An 18,817-nucleotide genomic window follows, 5' to 3' on the forward strand; every position below is an offset into this window, starting at 1 on the left:
CAAAGCGGCACTACCTTCGCTTACTACACACTTCGGAGGGTAGCCGCGCGATGCCCTCACATCGTCAAATGGACACGAATCCCTTGTTCTGCTACACGAGCGGACGATGGCTATGGAATGAGCGCGAGCAACTGGAAGCCCGGTACCGACGCTTTGATGTGTCCAGTCTTCAGCAAGCGGCTTGCCAGGCCGTCGGTGCAAGCAAGTGTATATCTTTCAAGAAGATCGGCGAAGGCAACTACAACAAGGCTTATCGCCTTCAGATGGAAGACGGCCAAAAGATCATCGCAAAAGTCCCACACCCTAATGCTGTCCCACGGGGCCATACCACGGCATCAGAAGTGGCAACTATGGAGTTTGCCCGGACTGTTTTGAACTTACCCGTCCCACGAGTTCTCGCTTGGAGTGCCACCGACCAAAATCCTGTCCAAGCAGAATATATCATCATGGAAGAAGCGAGTGGCTCCCAACTGCACGAAGTTTGGCAGGATCTCCCACTGCGGAGGAAGTGTGACATTATTCGTGAGTTTGTAGCCGTTGAAAGGAAACTACTCTCGGTCTCCTTTGAAAAGTAAGATTCAACTTGCTCTAACAAAAAATTTGCGGCCAGCGCAACTTACACACACTGTCAGATTGGGATCATTGTATTTTAAAGATAGTGGTATTGCAGGATGCGAGCCGGCTATCGTTACAAGTGGTCCACAAGATGTCATCGATCACATCGAATCAACTTATTGCATTGGGCCAATTACTCGAAGGGAGTTCTGGGAGAAGCAACGCAGTGAAATGCAATTTCATGGTCCTTGTAAGTTTCTGGATGCCTGTTTAACTCGGATCTAGACTTACAATAATTGTAGGGACATCTTCCGCAGAGTACCTAAAGTCTGTCGCTCGCCGTGAGATCGAATGGATCAATAACCATGCGAACCCACAGGAGCCGAGTAAAACTCCATGGCAGTACACGAATCCACAGCAAAAGTCTCCAGAGGCTCACACAGCACTGTTGGAGAAATTTCTAACTGCAATTCCGTATATCACTCCCAAGGACCCAGAGCTCTTCTCTCCCAGACTTTGGCACCCAGACTCCCATGCTGGTAACGTCTATATCGACGACCAAGACCGGATATCATGCATCATTGACTGGCAAGGAGCCTGGGCTACCCCGGTGTTCATCGGTGCCAATCCCCCATTGCTTCTAGACTATGGGATTGACATGTTGATGAAGCTTCCTGAAAACTTCAAAGCACTCGACGATACTACAAAAGGTAAACTCAAATACCAAGTGTCTCAGTCTATCTTAATCCACACGTACGAAGAGTCTACGGTGGAGAAGAACCCTCTGATGTACAAGGTTATGCATCATCCCCATGGTCAGACCCTCAAGCAATTAGAGGCTTTTGTTGGCTCTACCTGGGACAACTGTCTCTTTCCCGTTGAGGAATGTTTGATCCGCGTTGAGTGGTGTGTTGATCTGTTTGCCATCAACTTCCCTGGCTGACCATTGTCGCAGTGAGTGGAGTCACTTTGGTACGAACGAACCATGTCCGTACCATTTCTCAGCAGAGGAGATACAGCAACACGACGAAGAGGCAGGGTATTTCAACAAGAGCCAGGAACTCTGGAAAGAGCTACAAGGTGTTTTGACTGATGAGGGCTATGCGTCGAATGAGGGTTTCAGTAAGGCTGTCGAGATAATCAGAGACTTGCGAGAATTCGGGCTAAGTGGCCTGGAGGGCGAGGAACGACGCAGCTTCGACAAGGAGACGCGCTGGGTCGCAAATTTACGCAGCCGCTAATTTGTTGCAAAGGAAGATTGTTGATGGTATGCGATGTCAAACAGAGGGCGCATGGATCGGCCTTCGTGAGTGGAAGGCTGTTGAGGCTGACTAAAGAGATCGGAAGCGGAGTGAAGTTCCACTCCGTTGGCCCCGCCTTGAACCAAAGCTAGATCCGCATGGCCAGAACATAGTGATGTTGCAGGTCGTGGATGTCGCGCTCTGTCCTGGAATTAAAAGGCCCGATTCAACGTATGCGGATTTAGGAGGCTGGGTTCGCAGTCTCGATGGTCGAGCGCCTTCGCGCTTAATGGTAGCGTTCCTTCCACGTCGCGACGTTCCAGTTTGGATCGCACCTAGCGACACCCTGCAGAAATGACGAACATCTGAACTCCATCGGACGAATCGAGTAGCCCACCATGATTGATCAGCAACTATGCACTGCTTGTAGGAAGAGGCGCGACTTTTCTTATTTATCGATCGCGAAGTCGTGCGACACCGACATTCAATTCATCAGGCCTATTCGCGCAATCGTCCAAAGCAAATTTTCCCCAATCCAACGACCGTCATGACCTATCCATCTACCTACACGGCCTACCGTCGCAGCGCCGGTCAAGAGAAGGCCTCTCGTCAAAACCCTCTCACCCTTGAGCAAAGCCAAGAAAATCTGCCGCAAGAAAAAGACCTCGGCCCCAACGATGTGGTCATCAAGATCCACGCTGTATCGCTCAACTACCGTGATGTCGCTATGTTGGTAGCCGAATACCCGCCTGCTGTCACGGAACAAGGCATTCCATGCTCTGATGCCTCCGCCGAGGTCGTCAGTTTAGGCTCTGCAGTCAAAAACTTCAAAGTGGGAGATATTGTTGCTCCGATTTGCAACCAAGGCGACTTTCATCCCACGGATGACAGCATCTCGGTGGCTATCGGTGCGAATGGTGCGGGCGTACTGAGGGAGTATGCCGTTTACCAGGAGAAGCATTTGGTGCACTTGCCGAAGCATTTGTCGTGGGAGGAGGTGAGTTGTTCAGAAAACATCTGCAAATGCGTTGGGCTAATACAAGAAAAGGGCGCAATGTTGCCGTGTGCAGGTGTCACTGCTTGGAATGCCCTGGATTCGTTGGAGACGGTACAAGAGCACTCTAGTGCTCTACTACAAGGTAAGGCAAGATATCTGAAAGCCCAATCTCTTACTCATACCTTCCAGGCACCGGCGGTGTTTCCATGTTCTCCTTACTGCTTTGTCTCGCCGGTGGCATCACTCCAATCATAACCTCATCCTCGAACGACAAGATCAAGGCGATCCAAGATCGGATCAGCGACAAAGTCCGCGGTCTAAATTACAAGACCGACGACCAAGCTGCCAAGATCAAGGAACTTACAAATGACCGCGGCGTCGATTTCGTAGTCAACAACACTGGCGTCGGCTCCCTTATCGATGACATCTCTTACCTGTGCGCTCGCGGCGGCACTGTCTCGCTAGTCGGCTTCCTCGCCGGCTGGGAAGCGGATTGGAAGCCAGCTCAGCTGATGGCCCTGATGGGTAAGGGCGCCAAGCTCAAAGGCATCGCTGTAGGATCGAAGAAGGATTTCGAGGATATGAATGCGTTCATTGAGGACAAGAAGGTCAAGTTTGATGTCATGCTTGACAAGACGTTTGGGTTTGAGGACGCGAAGAAGGCCTTTGATCTTCAATTGTCAGGCAACTTTTCTGGTAAGATTGTCATCAAGGTCGCGCAGTGAGGGACTCGTCAGACTGTTACAACATCTACTATGAATGAGTATCATTATTTACCCAAAGTACCGTCAAAGTCATTGCAATCGGATCATCACGAGACGAGCGCGGAAACAAGAACATGCAGTATCATTATTTCAATCATCCTGTGATCTGCATGTATGTTTCCGAAAAGAGTCAAAACTGTGGCCAAGCATAGGATGCAGCTGAGCGATTCCCAGATTCGTGCCGCCATTGGCTTGATCTGTGCTCAAGCAACAGCACTATGATGCTTATCTTCGATCAAACCTCAACGGTGGCTTGCAAGCCGACACAGCCCCGCAAACTTACGGACATGCACCGATCTTATTGGTCGGCTGACAGCACAGCCTCTAGTGACACCCTATCATCTCATCAGGCATCCAACATCCAGCTAGAATCACGAGCTTGTGGATGACCGACAAAGCGGCTGCAGCTGGCTGATAAACATGACAAGAGTGCTGTCGCACGTTTGATCTTACAACTACTTACTCCATACTTTCTCAGAGCATATCCACTTCCCACAACATAGGTACCATTATGGAATCGGGAAAGAAAATGGGCATCCCGACTACTCCACAAGAAGCAGCACCCCCCTACGAGGAAGTATTCCACGACCATCCCGTGAACCGATACGGGCCCTCTGGATCAGCATCAGCCGTAAGCTAATCTACCACATTGTGTCACAAGCCTCCAATCTTGCTAACCCATCAATTCACAGTACACGACCGTAAGCCAAACCGATGACAACGACATCGAACTCCACGCTGAACCCCACAACCACACTTCTTCCGGCAACCTCTCTTCATCAACGTCAAACACTGAGACGTTGGCTCAGACCATCACTAATTTCCTTCGACCGAACCCCGAACCACACACGCATTGCGAGATATGCGACAACCACGTGCAGACAGAAGCAAGAAGCAGGCGAGAAAGTGAGCGTTACTGTTGTACCATGGTCGCAGCGACCATCATGGTTTGTTTCTTCTGCGGCACGTTGTTGGGTATTGCGGTTGTGAATATGCAAGCGAGAAAGAGAGAGGCTCAGGATTAAAGGGATGGCATGTAATCAATCATGGATAGGTTGACTATGTAGTTGAACAAACCATAACGTTCTAAATCTAAACTTTCAACCCTTCACGCAACCTAGACCACAAACCGCTGTCCACTGGCGGAAATTCTCATCCTCTGAATGCACGACCGAAAGAGTCCCTCTTTGCACTCGTCTTCGCGATCCTGAAGTCCACACAAGACTCGTACGTCTGCTTAGCCGCTACTCCATACCACCACCACTGCAGCACCTACACCGCGTTAGCATCTCGCCCAGACCACCTCACCCATGAAAACTTACACAATCCCCAGCCGTCCCACACCTCTCCTCCAACCCCTCCGGCACCTTAACACTAAACTCTTTCTGCCCGGCCGGTACATCCGCCTCACTCTTCCCCGGCGCATACCCCTCCTCCCACACCTTCAACATCTCGCCCACAACCTCATTCTTCTTCGTGTCCACAATACTCACGTTCGCAGATCCCTCATGCGGAATGCGGATCCACACTTTCATGGGCACGACCTGGCCCGCGCTCCAGACCTGCGTGTTGTTGGACGGGTTGTCGGCGAATTGGAGGCCCTTGCAGAGCCAGAGGTTGCAGCTGGAGGCGGTGTAAGGGGGAAGGAGGAGCTCGGGGAGGCCCTCGACGTGCGAGGTGTTGTCGCCGTTTATGGTGCGGGTTATGGCGGGGCCGCAGTGGGAGGTTAGTTCTGGGCCTGTGGGACGCGAGGGTGGGGAGGTGATGAGGCCGTGGGAGAGGGCCGTGGGAAGGAGGGAGAGGAGGGTGGTTGCGGCGGCGGCGGTGAAGTACATGATGAAGCTGAGTATAGGAGTGAAGTAAGGAGAGGAGGCGATGAGATTGACCTGCTTGGGTGTTCGAGATACATGCGATAGACATGGTACTTTATACACGTATCGAATTCCCATTGCTACCATTCATTTCTGCATATTTTCGTCCTGCACCCCCTATCTCCGTGATTCCAAATCAAACCCCCGTTCGTTGTCGTGCAGGCCAATTTATCTGGGGATGCTATGTGGTTCTTGTGTGGAGCTGCTATGGGAGGTGGGTGTAGATCGCCAAGGATGAGCGAATGAGACGGGGATGTGTATAGTGTCGGCTCGGTAAGGCTGCCCTTGCTATGCCGGATAGTACACGACAATTTATTCGAGAAAAAGAAGCAAGGGTGACATGGTAGTTTGCCGATGTATAGCCGGGCAAAATATGAGTGCTGTGTAATGTTCTGCTGTTGTGCCTGGGCAAACCGAGGTGAACACCACTTCAGCGCGCACGAATGCCCTGGAAGATTTGCCATGTCATGTGTCATCGTTATTAGCTAGTCGCATTGGACGTGTAGCATACCTAACATCTATGCTTTTATTGTACATAGCTTCGGGAGCTGTCAAAGTTTCCCCTTTCACCTCTTACTCTAGCAGAGAAGCTTGGTTGGTGTAAAGTACATCGACCACGTTGCTCAGCTTCTCTAGAGTACTGAGTGCCGCGTCGTAGCCCTGGTCTCGCTCCGACTCATCGTAGACGATCAGACATCCGGCACCCTGGTCCAGAACTCCGATGATGACCTTGTCGAGGATCATCTGCGAAAGCTTGCGCTCAACCTGTATTGTGTCGAGACCGACCATCTTGGCGACGTGGTCAATCTCTACCCTGCTGAACGGCTCGATGACCTTGATCAGGTTCTGCTCCAACATGTTGTCGTACAGGCGTCGGAGGTGGGAGGTGATGAATCGGTCGCTGCCTAGCTGCTGGCGGAAATCGGTCAGGGCGGTTTCGTACTCTTCGAGACTGCGGTTGGTGTGTGCGCGCGCTACAGCCTTCATGGCTTCTAACCGCTTGCCTGCGTACTTGACAGCGTGCTTGGAGGTCATGAGCGAGGTGACGTCGTCTCCGAGGTTGAGCATGATCTTGCAGAGCAACATGTACTGGAGTGCCGAAGTGGCCTTCTGCTCTTCGTCCTGTGAGTGGTACCCCTCCATGGCTTCGATAAAGTAGGAGAAGGAGGTGTTGAAGTCGCCGTCCTCTGCGTGCAGCATGCCACTCTGCATATCGAGACCAGCCTGCAGCAGAGGCGGAGTGTAGACCGAAGCAGCCGATGTTCGTGCGGACGTGAGGGCAGCGCGACCCTTTGGTATGTTGCCCAACGCGTGGTAGACCCTTGATTCGAGCAGCTGAACTTCCACCAAGACCAGCTTGTCGTCCAAGCGCTTCAGCTCCTTCAGCAGGCTGTTGATGAGTGTGAGGGCTTCGTAGTAGGATTGCTTCTGCATGTACAGGGAGACGAGTCGGGTTTCTAGGTTCTGGCGAAGGAAACCTCTCCGCTCTGAGACGGCCCACTCTATGCACGACTTGGTGACATCGATCTGGATATCGGCGGTGTTGGGGATGGCGGTGAACAGGTCGAGTAGTTGTCGGACTGTGGGAGTTAGCTATGTGCGATTGAACTGGTATCCAAATTCGCTTCCTTACCCAGCTTGGATGTCTTTGCCTTCGCAAAGGATGACATTATCGACCGCGCCTGCTTCACGAGCTCCGCCAACGCGTCCACCCGCTTCTGGTCGCGGTAGAGCTCACCGAGCCCGATCAGAGCGCTCTCATAGTTCTTGATGGCCGTCTCATTCGAGCCGGGGTCTTGCGATAGGACGTCTTTAAAGATCTGCTCGGCCTTGGAGGGATCCGACTTGGCCAGCTTCTGCGCCTCCGCTATCCGCGAGCTTGTTTCCGGGACAGCCATGGTGGGTGGGCAGGGTGTGAGGGTATACGCGGTGGTTTAAGGTGATTAAAGTGCACGAGTCGTGAGGTGGAGCGGGCGATGGGGTGGCGGAGATGAACTGTTTGGTGATGTTGAGCTCACAAGCTCACCTGGAGATGCGGCGGTCGGTGGTTAGGCGGCACGTAATTCCGATTGGGGGCGACGCCACACTCCAGCGCCACAGCAGTCCAGGGCACATGGCAACCGCAGTTCGGTCAACAACACGCTACAGCAAGGGACCGCGACAATTCCTGAATACGTTCGCCCTAATATTGGCTTGCACAATCTATCCCGCTCTATGCATGCCATTGGCGCACCATCGCAGCCGGGGACATCCATTGCCGCCGCTGCTGCCCCAGCGACGGCTGAGTTGGCAGTCGCGCCTCCATCGTCATCGCCTATTGGCCAGTGCACGTAAACAAACCCCAAGCTATTGATCAACACACCGCCCGCCCTGCACCTGCAGTCCACTTTCCCACACTCCCACCCTCCACGATATCACGAACTATTATATACCCTGCGCTGGATCGCTGATAGCTTTTCACGATCCATCCCTCCGCTGTATACCCCAATTGAAACTCACGCGCTCCATATCATACTCGCTCCCACTCTCCGCCTCACTACCACAATATTTGGTTGAATACACACCAGACGACACATCACAATGCCTTCTTCAGACAGAGAGGTCTCCCGCGACCGGGAACTCGTCAGACACTCACATTCGTTCTCGTCAGACAGGATGATTCCCATGTTCGTCTTCCTCACCGCCATGTAGCCTTTCGCGATATGCTAACACTGCGCTTCAGGTGGGATAGTGCTGACCCGGATCGTGCACCTCCGCCACTGCCTCTCAACCCTGGCTCGCCCACTCTCACCACCCGCCCCAACACATCCGCAGCCATTATGAAGGCGGCGAAGGCGCTGGAAGAGAAGGCGCGAGAGAGTTTACCTGCGAGCTCATACACTACTAACCCCATGCCACAGAAGCTGCCCTCGTCCGAGCGCTCTCTGATAAAAGGCACACAGCACAAGCGCATGCAGTCATTACAGCCGGGCAGCGTTCGTGACCTACGAAGCTACCTAGACAACCGCTCACCTGAGCGGCCCTTCCTCGATACCCGGTCGCCGGAGCGGTCACCCGAACGCGAGCGACCATCGAGCAGGGGAGGCCGACCCATCTCAAGGGACTACGAGAGGGACTACTTTGGAAAGGATGCCGATGTGAGCCCTATGCGACAACTCACACCTACACCAGCATCACGATTTGAGATCAAAGACACACCCGCCTTACGGCCTAGCCAGAGGGCGATCCTGGGAGAGAACACACCACCATCGGCCACCATGCAGGCGTTGCAAAGCATGACCATCCCCCAACACATGCTCGATCCTCCATTATCGAACATTACGAACCGGTCAGCACACTCTTCACCAGCGGCTACACCAGCGGCAGCGCCGGCACCAGGTCCGGTACACGGCCCATCACCGCCACAGTCTTTCGATAACATCTCCAGCCAGCTCATGAGCATCAACAACATCGTCTCCAGCCTGCAAAAAGACATGTCGCAGTTGAGCCGGCGAAGCAAAGACAATGCGACGGATCTCATCAGCCTCAAGGAAGCCACGAACACACGCGACGAGGACATCCGCAAGTCTCTGAAGGATCTTCTGTCTACCATGTCGCAGAAGCAGCAGGCTCAAGCGGCAGCTGCCATGAACGGAGACACCTCTCGCTCTAGCAGTCTCAACCTGCAAGATCCTCACATGACACCGACGAAGCAATTCACATTCCCGCGTATGGCGTCCACCAGCCCCTGGACAGATGAGCGTATAGGTAGCCCCAACCCATACTCTGTCGAGGGTGCCGCTAGTGTCGCAATGCTGGAGAAGATCATACGCGAAATGGTGACGAAGGACGGTCAAGAGCGATTGGTCGCAAGTCTACAGAAGCTGGTCGACAAGGCTACTGGAGAGACTGCCAAGAAGGTTACTGAGTTGGCTGAGTTCGTCAAGCAAGGCTCAACCGGCGGTCTCTTCAATCCCGCAGCTGCTGGCTCGGCCTCGTTCCAGCCATCCCCCGGATCTGGCGCCTTGACTCGAACGATATCGGCCGACAGCAAGTCCTATTCCAGTCCAAAGGCTGCCGATTTCGTGAGCGAGGAGATGCTCAAGTTCCTCCGTAAGATCAAGGACAGTGTCGCTGAGTCCGGATGCGTTACGATGGCCACCAAGTCGCTCATCCAAGATCTCCGTGGGGAGGTTCTAGGAATGGGACGGGAGCTTGCTCGCAAGGTGGAGGAGGCAGAACAAGCCAAGGAAGCCGAAGCCGGATCTGGCTCACCCCCATCCACCGAAGACATCAACGCCATTGTCCAAGAGGGTCTTGCCAACCTCAAGGACCACATGGACAAGGTCATGCGTGAGCGAAGGCGGCAATCCATGTCATCCGTCGTCACCCGCACCACCGTCGACAACAACGAGGTCTACGATGTTGTCAAGCAAGCGCTTGCAGAGCGTGGTCTCGATCAGCCAACACCTCAAGCTGCGGCAGTGGACAAGGAGTCCATCATCAGCGCTGTCCGGGAGGCCTTTGATGGTGTCGAGATGAACCCGAGCCATGAAGTCCAACAGGTCGGATTGGGCAGTGACGAGATTCTCCAATGTCTACGCGAAGGTTTACAAGACTTCAACGGGTCCGGTGCCGTCACCAAGGAGGAGATTGAGACGATGCTGCAGGAGTCACTACAGCAGATCCAGCTGCCTCCACCCGTCAACGAAGTACACGAGATCCGCGAGGAGGTTCTGATGGCCGTGCGCGAGTCGTTGGAAGAGTTGAAGCCGGCCCTTGCAGCCCAGCAACCGTCGACGGATGCTTTGTCTCGGGAAGTGCTCGAGGAAGTCATTCGCCAGGCGCTCGCGGAGCACCAACCTGGAGCAATGGAACTCGACCTTCCTCAGGAATCCATCTCAGAGGCTGTCCAGAACGCTGCACAACCTCACAACGAGGCTGTCATGCAACGTCTACAGGCGATGCTGGATGAGGTTCACACCGAATTCGAAGGTGTCACCGCTGCCAACGGGCGTGACACCGAGCAAGTTCTCCAGGCCCTTCGCGAAGGACTTGACAGTCTTCGTGCCGACCTTCAGGGCTCCGTCAATCAGCCTCGAGAGATTACCCAGGACGGCGAGATGATTGACCACATCAAAGCAGAACTCGACAAGCTACGCGAGGATGTTCAGGGCTACGTCGCAGAAGGTCCACGTGGAGATCAGGCTTGGAGCCGTGGCGACATGGTTTCATACCTCAAGTCTGAGTTTGAGAATCTCCATGAAAAGCTCACTACTCAGTTGGCTCCCTCTTCCAACAACAACGAGGAGATTCTCGCTGCTCTTAACGCCGGCTTTGACGAGATGAAGTCACAGGTTGCCCTTCGATCGGAGGATGATACTGACTCGAACGACGACATCAACGAAGCGATCAAGCACGAGTTCGATGAGCTCAAAGAGGTCCTTCTTGGTGACACCTCCAGCAACAAGAACGATATCCTGGAGAAGCTTCAGGCAGGCTTCGAAGGACTCCACACTCTCATGGGCGAGAAGCCAACTGCGACTACATCCAATGACGACATGCTGGCTACTCTGAAAGAGGAGTTCGAGCATCTGCGCGAAACATTGGGTGGCTCACTAGTGAAGTCTGGCGGCGCAGGCGAAAAGGACGACATCGTCGACGCTGTTCGTGAGCTCATCGACGGTCTGCACACCTCTCAGGAGACTACGTCAAAGGACAACATCGCGCTCATCCGTGGCGAGCTGGAGGCCTTGAAGGAGTCACTTGGCAACGCACTTGTCCCATCTGGTGACAATGATAAAGCCGAGATGTTGATGGTTGTGAAGGCTGCGCTGGACGATATCAAGGCCAACCTCAAGTCTGCGGGTGTCAATGAGGAGCTTCTGGAGGCTTTCCGTGGAGAGCTAGAACTTCTTCGTCAGTCTGACAACGTGACCCGACAACACGCCCGGGCCGATACTGAGGAAGTCCTGGAAGCTCTCAAGCTGGGTCTTGATGATCTTCAATCGCATCTGGACAAGAAGCTGGATACCCCGGACCGCAACAACTCCGCTACCAGCGAAATCATGGATGCAATGAACGAGGGTCTAGATGGTCTCAGGGCGGATGTTTCGAAGATCGCTGAGAAGCCCATCGACATGAGCATATCATACGAGATCTTGGACACGCTCAAGGACGGCCTGAATGCGTTGCGTGACGACATCGACATGCTCAAGGGCGTAAGGCAAGAATCCTACGCTGAAGAGTATGTCCCTCTTCCTCCAGCTGGCAACGAGATCGCTCTCGCGAACGACGCTGCGGGAGAATCAATGTCACGTGAGATCGTTGAGGAAGCGACACAGGCGGAGCTACCACCGTCACCAAAGCTATCTCCGCAAACCGCCGACTTGGCGAACATGGAGTACATGCTTGTTCAAATCCAGGAGAAGGTCGACGCGATGGACGCCGCCAGGGCGAACCCGTTGCCGGAATCCGAGCCTGCAGCCGCCGTGGCTGGATCTGCCATGAAGGAGGATCTAGTCAACATCGAAGAGCTTCTGAAAGATGTGCAAGCCGCCGTCCTTCTCATGCAAGATCGCGAAACACCAGCGCCTACACTTGAAGGCATCGCTAGGAAGGAAGACACCGACGCCATCGAGACTCTTCTTGCGAACACCAAGGCCAAGATTGAGGAGCTCGTACTACCAGACCCAGCGACCGCTATCACCAAGGAGAATCTGGAAGATGTCGAGATCGTTGTCCGTACAACGTCTGAGGCTTTGGAGGCACTTGCTAAGAAGTTCGAGGAGGAAGGTGCCACCAAAGCAGACGTGACAGTCATTCAGGTCATCGCCGACGATATCAAGGTTGCCCTCGACGAGATGAAGGCTGCTAAGGCTGACGACGAGGCCAACCCTCAAGCAACCAAGGCAGATATCGATGCCGTTACTCTGCTTGTGGATGATCTCAAGGTCAAGATTGACGACATGAAGATTCCAGATCCTGAGGAACTCCCATCTAAGGCCGACTTGGAACAGCTCACAGGTCTAATCCACGACTTCCGGGACAGCCACGACAAGATGAAGGACACCTACGAGGAGGACATCATGAAGACCGCGACCAACTTCGACGAACGTCGCGCTGAAGCTGCCCAACTCGTGGAGGACATCACCGGCGTCAAGACTGCATTGGATGAGATGCGGGAGGAGATCAAGACAACCCTCATCGAAGGAGGGCCCATCGAGGGTCTTCAGGCTTCATTCAAGACGTTGGAGGAGACCCTCGGTGCCAACAACGTCACCGCTGACGTCAAGGAACTCATGGAGATTCTCACCAGAGAGTTTGAGCGCGCCCATGGATCTATCGAGGGACTCCAGAATGACCAAGCTGAGAAATCTGCGCTTCACCTCGAAAAGCATGACGAAGTCAAAGCCGCGATCATCGCGGGCTTCACGGAAAGCCTAGAGGACAAGTTCAACACTCTCATGGCCAAGTACGATGATGCTCAGCTCTTGGCCGACGAACTTGCCAAGGTTATGAAGGAGAAGTCCGAGGAACAAGAGAAGATCCTTGAAAGCAACAGGGCAACGGCTGACGAGCTTCGTCTTACCATTGACACCCTTGGCGCCACCATTGCTGGAATGAACGACCGAATGGAGGGCACCACCACCCAATGGTCAACCGACTCTGCTTCTATGATTGGCAAGGTAGAGGAGACGCTCGCCAAGTACGAAGAGCAGAAGCTTGCGATGATGGAGAAGCTTGAGGAGCAGAAACTTGAGACTATCGCGAAGCTTGAAGAGCAGAAGAGCGAGACCATCGCCAAGCTCGAAGAGCAGAAGAACGACACCATTGCCAAGTTTGAAGAACAGAAGCTCGACGACAAGACGGAGCACTCCCACACCCGTGATGAGATCAAGAACGTCGAGAATATCTTCACCAATCTCCAGGATAACATTACGGAGTATCACCCCAAGTTCATGGTTGCCTTGCACGAGATCGAAGCTCTTGTCAAGGCTCACTACGAGCACGCACAGAAGACCAAAGAGGAGGCAGACGAGAACGTTCGTGCTTGGAACGAAGAAGCCAAGGCTCGCTCCGAAGAGTTGCAGACGCACTTTGCCAATCTGCCCAAACTACTCCCAGCCCCTACGCCGTCTATCGAGCTTCCCGAGAAGTACGACGATGCACCTGTGCAAGAGAAGCTCGACAAGCTGCTGGCGATCGAACCTGCACCAAGCTACAATGACGGAGCTGTACACGAAAAGCTCGACAAGCTCATTGGTCATGCTGATGACGCAAGCAAAGCTGCAGGCAACTTGGAGAAGTTGGACGAGATTCACGCTCAAGTCAAGATGACTGCCGTAGAGCTGAGCGACTTCGTCGCCAAGCAGACGCAGTTCATCACCGATGGCAACGAGTCCAAGGAACGCGAAGCTGAGGAGCTCGCTCTGCTCATTGAGCGCAGGACAACCCAGAAGGAGCAGCTGGAAGTCGACTTGGAGAGTCTGCGAGCTGAGAAGGCTACCCAGAAGGAGCAGCTCTTCGCAGACATCCAGGAGATGAAGGCGGAGAAGGATCGCGTCGTACAAGAGCTCAAGGAGGAGAAGGAGCGTGTCATGGCCGAGCTTCAGGAAGAGAAGGATCGCACTATGGCTGAGCTCAAGGAAGAGAAAGATTCGCTTCTTGCTGCCGTTGCCAGTCTGCAAGCGGAGCGCGAGAACCTCGCCAACCAGAAGGTCCGCCTTACTGGTGAAGTCTCGTCTCTGCACACTGCGCTTGACATTCGACGAGAGGAGCTGCACTTCATGGACACCAAGGCTGACGCACTCGAGCGTCGCATCCTGAACGGCATCATGGATCACTCCCGTGCTCTGATGATGACCAAGGGCGGCTCGAAGAACGCTTCGAAACTCAAGAAGCGCATCAACGCAGACGCTGCCAATGAGGACACCAGGGCCATGCCACCTCCCAGCACTGCCGCGAATGGTCTTTCTCTTGCGCTCAAGCCCCGCCCTGCTATCCGTCGCAACGGTGCACCTGCCAACCCAGCACAACGCCGCATCCTGTCTCTTAGTCAGATCAGCGGTAACGCCCCTACAGGAGCTCAAGCTTATCCGACAACCAAAGCTTCGGTTGATAGCAATGCCGGACTGAAGCGCAGCCACTCTGTCAAGACCAGCAACTACTCTCGCAAGGGCTCTTGGGGCGGTCGCCCTAGCGCCGTCATTGCCAACAAGGAGAATGATGTTCTGCCTGAGGAGGATGAGCACGAGACAGCGCCGATCTCGCACGAAATCATCGAGGAGGACGCACAGAGCGAGACCGGTACTGAGCGTCGTTACAGTCTCGACAGCCGCGACTACGCTGAGGGTGAGACGCCAGGCTATGACGGTCGCTCCAGCTTTGGTGGCACAGGCAGCGAGTACACATACGCCTCCGGTTCCTCGTACATGACCGGTAGCGACATCGACCGCCGCACCTCGTATGGTGCTCAGTCAACTCGCTCTGCTGCGCCCGGTGAAGAGCGCATCGACGAGGAGGGTTCCGTTTACTCCGAAGACGAAGAAGACGATGAGCCCACTGCTACTATCAACCCATCCGACGTCACTGGCTCCGAAATCTCGACCGCCACTACCGAGAACGACGTGGAGCTGCCAACACAGTCAGAAATCGTCCGTGCTGTTGACGCCGTGAAGGAAGAGATGAAGGAGAACTATGCCCCACCCAGCGACTCGGGTGTTGGTACTGATCTGCCTACTGCTGCCTTCAACGAGTCCGAAATGGACGCCGATTACTTCCGACGCGCGGCTGAGGAAGAGGCAAGCACTGTCGGCTAGATCCGCATCTACGAAATCTATTGACGATTGCTGATACGAACACGCTCCTGCGTCTCGCTCCGTAACTCCCGGTTTGAAGCTTCGACTCGCCCTCTGAGGGTTCTAGAGTTGGCATCGCCGCTTGATATGTCGAGCTTGACCACGACGTGTTCTTCGAAGTCGCAATGCATGATTGATGGCTTATGTGTACGTGTCACGGCATGACGAAGTTTGGATGGCATTGATGTTGTTGGGATGCAGGTTCATGAGGAACGAACGGTACGACGAGCTTTGAGATGTTTCTTCGGCGTTGGTTATCGGGTGTTTGGATAGGAATCGGCGGATGTACGCATTTGGGTCTGGGTATAGCGTTTGTTTGGTCAACTCGGTGGAGTCACATTGCTGTTTACATACTTGTTCTTGTTTATAACTTTAGCCGATACGCGAGCTCTTCCATGAGCATAATGAAACGATCGCCTTCACTTGTTCGCCCATGACTGGAATATCGGTCAATGCTGATTCCACGGAAAGAGATATGCTATCGCCGTTGCCGAGGGGCTTCGCGTGTCTTAGTGGGTGTCTACAGCCAGTGCAATGCAGGTAAGGGTGAAGACATCTGGAGTGGCTGGTGGAAGATTGACGCGTCCACGGGTCGATGCCGAGGACGCGACAGCGCTAGTACATTATGAGTTGGCGCGCTTTGTCGGTCTCTCGCATTGACCGTCATGAGCCCCGCATACATGCCATCTCGTTCTATTCTCCTGCCTGTCGCGCCCGAAAAAAAATGGTCATCTATCTCGTTGTCTTCGTATGTCTACCTACAGCCTGCCAGCTACTAAACCGAGACTTGTGAGCGAAAGATCACGAATTACACATTGCGGAGAGCCGACGGTTCTCGCTGCTTCGAACAAGTCTATCGTGGAACCCGACGAGCGCGACCTATACATGCCGTGTGCAATGTACACAGCCGTCAGGCTTTGAGAACATGGTCTCTACTAGGGTAGCATGCATGTGGTATCTGCAGCTACCCCGGATGCTATGAGGCTATACGCTGATCAATTCCTCCAGCCCCAACAAGGCTGAGTGGTTGCACTCTAACATTCGCTGTCGCAGCTATGACGACACAATACAAAGTCATGATGTGCTCTTCAGGCATATTAAAGGCTTCCGCGATATTCCTGACAATGCTATTTTTGGTCACCAGTCTTTGGGATCAACGTTAGCTGATAAGGCGAGTACGAACTCTTACACGAGGGTGGGTTGGCTACTCTCCCGTGTTGCTACTGTGGCTCAGACGCCATGCATTTAGCCTGGCCAGTATTGCCTCCCCATTTGACTTTGCCAAGAGTAGGCTGAAAGGCCGCGCGTGAACCCTTAAGTCTGAGTGCTTTCCTCAGCCTGACTACAAGCGTATCTTCCCTTAACATGAGCATCATGCATCTAGTTACATGGCTATCCTCGCTATTTAAGCGTTCAAGCAATATCGCATCCACTCATGCAGCGATCGAGCTCTGCCAAATCAAAGGGGACGGAGAAGTGAAAGCGCGAGAGGAATCACTTCTGCAAGGCTGGCCAGAGGCCTCGCAGCGATTGAAAGGCGTCTCAGCGCTCTACTATTCTGGGGACTGTTTTTTGGTGCTGTTTCCATTCGCGTTCATCGGTGAGTGGGTCGAGAGGATGGAGATCCACACAAGCATCTGCCGCTAACATCAAGAAGTGTTGGCGATAACGGCATGGCGGCTTGACGGACAGCCTCTGTCCGAACGCGGCAAGCTTGTCCAGGGTGCCATGAATGTGGGCCCGACTGTTTACCCACTCGTCTACGCTGCGCTCGGTGGCCGTTCTCTGAGAAACTTTGCAGTCAGGTGTGCAGAACGAGGGACAACTGTTGAGGTATGGTTTCCACTGCTTTCTTTGCAATGATGACTGAACTGCCTCCGTAGAACCACAATTAACTTTTATGGTGCTCAACAGGCGCTCGAAAAGTATCTTGGAAGTCAAAGCTTCGTGTCCGCCGTCAGTACAGCCATCAGTATCCGATCCTTGGATTTGATCTCTGTTCTCATCCTGTTCTTATGGGCTTTGTCACCCATAGGTGGGCAAAGTTCGTTGCGACTTCTCCAGGAGACTACAAATACAATATACACTGCAGGCACCATCCATCACACAAATCCGGACCCGAATCTTATGCGGTTTGAAAACCAGGACATACTTACAGCTAGCCTTATGACCCCTCAACGAACTCAACTCAGCCCGCTGGACTTATGGAATCGTCCCAAGATTCCACGGATTAAGGACGTAGAAAAAGGGCAAGACTTCCCTGATCAAGTCGAGGCAGAGTGGAGTTCTACGGTGGCCAATGAGAGCTACACCTCTTTGATCGGAATTAATACTCAAGGCCTCGCACCCAATTCAAACTCGACTTTCGTTGTCGTACATCAATATATATCTCTGGATTGCAAGTCACGATTCACTGGGAATGTGGTCGAAATTCTCGAACATCTTGACTTGTACTTTCCCAACTTGTATCCAAGCATCAACTTCGAGGCCTCGGACCCTTTTGATCAACTTTTCCCGTTTCCTCAAGAAACTAGCGTATCCCTTTCTGGATGGACAGATGGGGATGCCATATTCTTCAGGATTGGGGCTGAGAACGATACCCGCTCTAATGTCAGCGCTTCAGAAGCCGATGGTCGGCCTATACAGTTCATGTTTGGACTTCATGAACCCAAATATTGGCTCCCGAGTTCGAGAGATGGTCTGGCGGATGTGTATCAATGTGCTCCACATCTCATCAAAGTAGATGCCCACATATTCTGTCGAGAAAATATTTGCGAGGTTGAAAAGGTTCGCCGTAGCTGGGCGACACTATCTGAAGCAAAGGAATGTGAAGACCCCTTTCACAGCCGTCTTCATTGCTTCGCAAACGACACCAAGAGTTTGAGGAAATTTATAACTTCAGGGGGGAAAGCGACGTGGTCCTTCTTTTCCGGGCTACAGTATGCTGTGCAAACAACCCAGCGCGACGAAGATGACCTAGTATCGGAACGGCTCAGCCTTTGGTTGAATACTTGGTGGCAAGCTGGTGCGTTTTCGTCCTCAGCCACGGCGTGGAACCCTTACGACATCCCTCCACGGATAATCTTTGATGACACCACTGCCGGTGGATTTTGGTTGATTCCGGCGAATGCAACCTTCTCCACCAAGTTCCCTGTCTACCAAAAGAACACCGCTTGGATCATCACACAACTCTTCGCCTCCACCGTATTACTCCTTCTGGGCATCCTGAACATCGCCATCTACTTGACAACACTGGCACCAGACTATTTCACATACATCTCAGCCTTCACACGCGACAACCCATACGTCAAAGTTCCTGAAGGCGGCAGCGGCCTCGACGGCTCTGAGCGTAGCCGGCTTCTGCGGAAGATGAAAGTGCAGATTGCGGATGCGAAGCCGGAAAGCGATGTTGGCTACGTGGTACTCAAAAGTGTTGAGGATGAAGCGGAGTTCGCGAGTGGGCAACTACGTAAAGGCAGGCTGTACGAGTGAACTTTTTGGTGGGCCGGCTTGGAAGATACAGGGATGGTGTACCGTCATATTGATGGCA

The 18,817-nt window shown here is 53.4% G+C and overlaps 6 protein-coding genes across 6 annotated transcripts; 4 read left to right on the forward strand and 2 right to left on the reverse strand.

Moving 5' to 3' along the window:
* Positions 1 to 68: 68 nt before the first annotated feature.
* Positions 69 to 1,796, forward strand: J4E79_002062 (uncharacterized protein; the record flags this gene model as incomplete). The annotated part of the gene is made up of 3 exons (XM_049350965.1): positions 69 to 522; positions 858 to 1,461; positions 1,511 to 1,796. The coding sequence occupies 3 exons, from the start codon at positions 69 to 71 to the stop codon at positions 1,794 to 1,796; spliced, it is 1,344 nt and encodes a 447-aa protein (XP_049214804.1).
* Positions 1,797 to 2,343: 547 nt separating this feature from the next.
* On the forward strand, positions 2,344 to 3,518 carry J4E79_002063 (uncharacterized protein; the record flags this gene model as incomplete). Its single annotated transcript, XM_049350966.1, has 3 exons — positions 2,344 to 2,793; positions 2,845 to 2,935; positions 2,983 to 3,518. 3 exons carry the CDS (start codon positions 2,344 to 2,346, stop codon positions 3,516 to 3,518), a joined length of 1,077 nt encoding a protein of 358 aa, XP_049214805.1.
* Positions 3,519 to 4,709: 1,191 nt separating this feature from the next.
* J4E79_002064 (uncharacterized protein) lies at positions 4,710 to 5,392 on the reverse strand (the record flags this gene model as incomplete). Its single annotated transcript, XM_049350967.1, has 2 exons — positions 4,710 to 4,829; positions 4,880 to 5,392. 2 exons carry the CDS (start codon positions 5,390 to 5,392, stop codon positions 4,710 to 4,712), a joined length of 633 nt encoding a protein of 210 aa, XP_049214806.1.
* A 609-nt stretch (positions 5,393 to 6,001) lies between these two features.
* Positions 6,002 to 7,326, reverse strand: J4E79_002065 (uncharacterized protein; the record flags this gene model as incomplete). The annotated part of the gene is made up of 2 exons (XM_049350968.1): positions 6,002 to 7,008; positions 7,062 to 7,326. The coding sequence occupies 2 exons, from the start codon at positions 7,324 to 7,326 to the stop codon at positions 6,002 to 6,004; spliced, it is 1,272 nt and encodes a 423-aa protein (XP_049214807.1).
* A 921-nt stretch (positions 7,327 to 8,247) lies between these two features.
* On the forward strand, positions 8,248 to 15,228 carry J4E79_002066 (uncharacterized protein; the record flags this gene model as incomplete). The annotated part of the gene is made up of 1 exon (XM_049350969.1): positions 8,248 to 15,228. One exon carries the CDS (start codon positions 8,248 to 8,250, stop codon positions 15,226 to 15,228), a length of 6,981 nt encoding a protein of 2,326 aa, XP_049214808.1.
* Positions 15,229 to 17,875: 2,647 nt separating this feature from the next.
* On the forward strand, positions 17,876 to 18,759 carry J4E79_002067 (uncharacterized protein; the record flags this gene model as incomplete). The annotated part of the gene is made up of 2 exons (XM_049350970.1): positions 17,876 to 17,899; positions 18,229 to 18,759. 2 exons carry the CDS (start codon positions 17,876 to 17,878, stop codon positions 18,757 to 18,759), a joined length of 555 nt encoding a protein of 184 aa, XP_049214809.1.
* Between the last annotated feature and the right edge of the window lie 58 nt (positions 18,760 to 18,817).

The sequence above is a fragment of the Alternaria viburni genome (assembly GCF_023758015.1).
Source record: "Alternaria viburni strain BMP 2772 chromosome Unknown scaffold_3, whole genome shotgun sequence".
NCBI classification, from domain to species: Eukaryota; Fungi; Ascomycota; class Dothideomycetes; order Pleosporales; family Pleosporaceae; genus Alternaria; species Alternaria viburni.